This window comes from Penaeus chinensis, chromosome 3 (assembly GCF_019202785.1).
Source record: "Penaeus chinensis breed Huanghai No. 1 chromosome 3, ASM1920278v2, whole genome shotgun sequence".
Taxonomy (NCBI): domain Eukaryota; kingdom Metazoa; phylum Arthropoda; class Malacostraca; order Decapoda; family Penaeidae; genus Penaeus; species Penaeus chinensis.
In genome coordinates, this window is record NC_061821.1 from 13090899 (window position 1) to 13095898 (window position 5000).

Genomic DNA, 5000 nt, shown 5'->3' on the forward strand with positions numbered 1-5000 from the left:
ATACACACACACATACATATTGTAATTATCCCCCAAATACATACAAACACATACATAGGCACAGACACATACACACACATTACAAGTAAATTTTACTTACTTGAAAATTAAATTGGAAAAAAAAATCAATATTTTTTTTCTTTCTGGGAAAATGGTTTCCTCTGAAATCTACATCTGAATAGAAGAAAAATGTATTGCAAAATTTTCCTTATGTACTGTATAATCTCATTGAAATGACTAAACAACTATTAAATTGACCATTTGTTTCTGCATAAAAAAATACATCTTTTCTTTATATTTAATGCCACAAGACGATTTCACGTGTGAACCATTTTCCCTGAGTAAGATCTACTGCATATGTTTATGAGATCTTGTCAATTTTAAACCATTTTTTAATAAGTCATCTAAGTATATAACATTTTTCTTACTCAGAAGACAAAATAATAAATGTCTTTGGTTGTCTTAGCAAATAATATAAATCAAATAGACTAATGAAATTCTAACAACCAATAATAAATACATATCTGTAAATAAACTCAAACCTTCTAACACAGCAAGATCAGTAATCAAATATACACAAAACTGACCAAGGAACACAGTAGCTGGTGTCGCTACCCTAGCATAGGTTCACAGCACTCCATTACAAGCTATTCAGCAGGACAGAATATTTTTTTTCAGACACCTCCTAAATCTTCAAAAACATGGTCATCCAGACCACGACATGGGTTGATTCTAACAAAGTCTCCAGAGCCCATTGCATTCGCTTTTATTCTGCCTGCATCACTGCGAGCACTGTCAGTGAACATGGGTGCTCTGTCAATAGGGAAACTTCTATCGTCCTGCACGTCACTCTTTGAGGAGACGAGTGAGAGAGGCCCACTGGCACTGGTCGTGTGTTGGTGGGCGAAGGCAAGGTTACCCTGTAGGGCAGGTGAGGCACTGGCAGCATGAGCCTGGCTGGTTAGGGTCACCTGTGGGCACACACGGTAATTATCACGCTCCATGTGTGCGGGTGAGCAACATGTAGGGGAGTGACTGATGGTGGAGTCGTCGTTTACACTGGCTGGGGGGTTCATGGTGAGGTGGTTGGGCTCTGGCAAAGGCTGTGTTATACTGCTGACATGATGGTCCGGGTCTATTAGGGGTTGAAGTACAGTGGATGTGTTGTGGTTTGGGCTGGTCTCTTGTAGAGTGGAATTATCTAAATCCTGGTGAGCTTGGAGGTTCAGGTCGTCCTCCTGTGACGGTGGTGGGTTGGGGGAAGCCGCCTGGGAGGTCTGGGAGGCACGGTCCATCACAGGCTGAGGTACACCGGGGAAGCCTGGCAAAAGGGCGGGTGGTGCAGGAAGGTTGTCTTGTAGGTCTCCTAGCGAGGGGTGAAGCACCTGACTAGGAACACTAAGCCCTTCGACTGTGGCTCCTGAAGAAGCACTGTCTTCATTATCAGAAGCTGCAGCGGCCGCAGCGGCTGCCATGCATTGCTCAACCATTTCGGAATAGTAATGCGGGGAGCACAAATAGTCTTTCAGTCGCTGAGGTAGTGGCAGCTCACCAATCAGGTCACGGCGGACATGCTTCACAATAACAAACCTGTGGAAATAAGAATATTTGTAAGTTGACTGTATCTAATGGTTAACCCAATGCTGCTGGGAAAATGCTGTGCTAATTTTTTATTTTGTTAAATGTCTCACACAGATGGCTCTGCAAGTGCTTAGCCACAAGGGAGTCAATTAATATATAATAATTGTGATCTGATTTCACCTTTCCTTGAACTGGCGTGAAAAATGTTTTTTCATACTAATGCTATGAATATTGATGGTGTTATTTTTATTATAGACATTATAATTACTATAATGTTACAGACATTAGTAACAGCAATATAAATATAAGAAAATGTTAAATATTTTCAAAAATCAAGGAAAAGGGTAAACAGGGGAGACAGGAAGTACTCGTAATTAGCTCATTGGTGACAGTACAAGTGTAGCCATCTATGTGTAAAAACAATTAATAAAGTAAACTCACAGTGGACATGGCATGTACATACATGCCATGCCCAGCAGCATTGGGTTAAATAAGTCACAGTGTATTATGGTTAAATAATTCATAGAGTATTTATTTCTGAATCTATACTTAAAGCCAATTCTCCTTATCAAATAAACAAAATCAATATTTACAATCAGGTAATGGTAGAGGAGATTTCAGCTGAATAACTCTGTCAGCATTTTAAACATACATTCCTAAAATATCATATTTACGAAAATCTCACACGATAAGAATTCCAGTCTATGCAACTACCCCTTTTCCCTCCCTGTATCGTTCCTTCCCAGGCCACATGCACTAAATGACTCCGCCTTACCGACACAAATGCTGAAGACTCTGAATGTGCTTAAAGCGAGACACTGGGTGGAGAAGCTGAACCCTCATGGGTCCCAGGACAGGGCGACGGTGCAGGAAAAACAAATATCGGCCGCTACGAGAATGTTCCACAGCATTTTCAATGAACTCGACTATGGTCTGGCTCTTGAACTTGGTGAACCCACCAAAACTGAAATTTCCTGTGGGGAAAATTGTGCTTATCAATAACCATACACTAATCTTTCGGATCTTCAACACAGCAACATATGATTGATAACTATTGATTCCAGATTAGAAGTAAGTATACTTAGAATATAGGTGAAACCTTGTCTTTCACTATTTAAATTTTTTCATGACTTTATATTTATATATATATATATATATATATATATATATATATATATAATATATACATATATATATATATATATATATATATATATATATATATATATAATATATACATATATATATATATATATATATATATATATATATACATATATATACATATATATATATATATATATATATATATATATATATATATATATATATATATATATATATGTATATATATATAAATATATATAATACATATATATGTATATATATAAATACATATAATACATATATATGTATATATATATATATATATATATATATATATATATATATAAATATATATAATACATATATATGTATATATATAAATATATATATATAATACATATATATGTATATATATAAATATATATATATATATATATATATATATATATATATATAATATATATATATATATATATATATAAATATAATACATATATATGTATATATATAAATATATATAATACATATATATGTATATATACATAAATATATATGTATCTATATAAATATATATAAAATATAGATATATATAAATATATATAATATATATATATATATATATATATATATAAATATATATATAAATATATATATATATATATATATATATATATATATATATATATATATATATATTCTGTTTCATCAAGTTACTGAGATAGCCAAAAAAGTCTGGTAAAAGTCTGGTAAAAGTCTAAGGTTGCCCAACATTCATAACATAAAAAATATATGAGAATGAGAGAGAGAGATTCACAAAATATATATAATAAAGCTTGAGCTCAAAAACAAAATCAACAAAATCAAATACACACTACACCACTCTCTGACTTCTGAAGAAAATCTAACATACTCAAATTAAGCACTTTACCTTGATCATGTTCAATCCTGACGTGCCGAATGAAGCCATTGAGCTTGAAGGTGAGGGAGAAGATGTAGTGGTGGTCAGACGAATCCCTCACAATGAAGGACCCATCGGGTTCGTTGGCCAGCACCTTCTCGGCTGCCTCCCCGCTGATTGGACCCCAATACCACCCACACTGGCAGGGGAAGGGGGGGATCCATTATAAATAATTTGCTTTACACACACACATCCGCACACAAACACAGACATATACTATTCAAAATATAATAATAGTCAAAAACAAGTAACATGTGGTAAAAAATGTGTTCAGAAGTCTCACTTACATCTTTGACTTTTTCAATGATGGAGGCAAAGTCGCAGCCTTCCTCTTCTCTGCGCTCACTCCCAGACTCTGTCTGCGACTTACTGTTGGCATCTTCCTCCTCCCCAGCACTGGGCAAGGGCAAAGGAGGCAGTGCACGGTTGGTGACAATAGCTGGTGATCGTGATGGGGGAGCACTGTTCTGCTGAGGTGCTGGCGCTACAGTCGCAGGTAGGTCATCTGCCTCTGCTTTGTGGTTCCCCAGGCATGACAGCAAACCAGTATTAATACCATTGGAGTGGCGGTGGTTACTGTGATGGTTCTGCTGGTTGTGGTGGTTCTTGCTGACGGTGGTTGTATGGTTGGCTGTATTGTTGGGTTTTGGTCCTGAGGCGGGGGAGCCAGCCAGGGTTGTGGTCCCATTGCCGGCGATTTCTGAAAATCCCTGAGATGCAGCGTCCACACAGCTTCCGCTTTTCAATCTTGAACTACTAGATTTGGTACCCTTTTTCAGACCAAATATTGTAATAAGGGTGTTACGGATATTACTAGATATACTTTTGCCTTTCTTTCTGTTGTCCTCAAGACGCCCTTCAGAGCTGTCTTTTCTTTTGCATGACTTCATTGAAGTAAATGGAATTATTCTGCATATTTTAGATTGTTCATGACCTACTTTTCTCTCTTGTTGAACTCTATGAGTCTTGTTACAGTTTATTGTGTCATCAGACTCGTGGAAGGACTTTCTAACTTCCTCTAACGTCATGTGAATGGGTTCATGATTTTCTTTGCTGGGTCCATGCTTTGGGGTCATGCTGAGGGCACAACCAATGTTACTGGGGACACTGTGACGCTTGCTGACCCTTAACAATTCACCACCACTGACTGATGCAACAGATTGACCTGAGTGCTGTCTGCTCCTCGTCACACTACTCTCCTTGAGCTGCCGGCTACTGCTAACATGATCGGAACTACTCACTCTCTTGGAACTGGCATCATTCAGCACACTGGCACTGGCACTGTTCTTACCATGTCTCCGGTGATGTCTCTTCTTGGGCTGGTGCATAATGGCCTTCGGGTGTAGTATCTGCC

The 5000-nt window shown here is 37.0% G+C and overlaps 1 protein-coding gene across 1 annotated transcript in view; it reads right to left on the bottom strand.

The window, feature by feature from the left end:
- Positions 1–13: 13 nt before the first annotated feature.
- Positions 14–5000, bottom strand: part of LOC125040420 — a 10334-nt gene continuing 5347 nt past the window's right edge. Inside the window, exons 5-8 of the mRNA XM_047634976.1 lie at positions 3934–5000; positions 3617–3785; positions 2357–2555; positions 14–1590 (exon numbers count right to left, since the gene is read on the bottom strand). The exon at positions 3934–5000 is cut by the window's right edge and continues 1231 nt beyond it. Of these exons, the coding sequence (XP_047490932.1) occupies positions 675–1590; positions 2357–2555; positions 3617–3785; positions 3934–5000 (2351 nt within the window). The 3' untranslated portion in view covers positions 14–674. The remainder of the gene's footprint in view (positions 1591–2356; positions 2556–3616; positions 3786–3933) is intronic.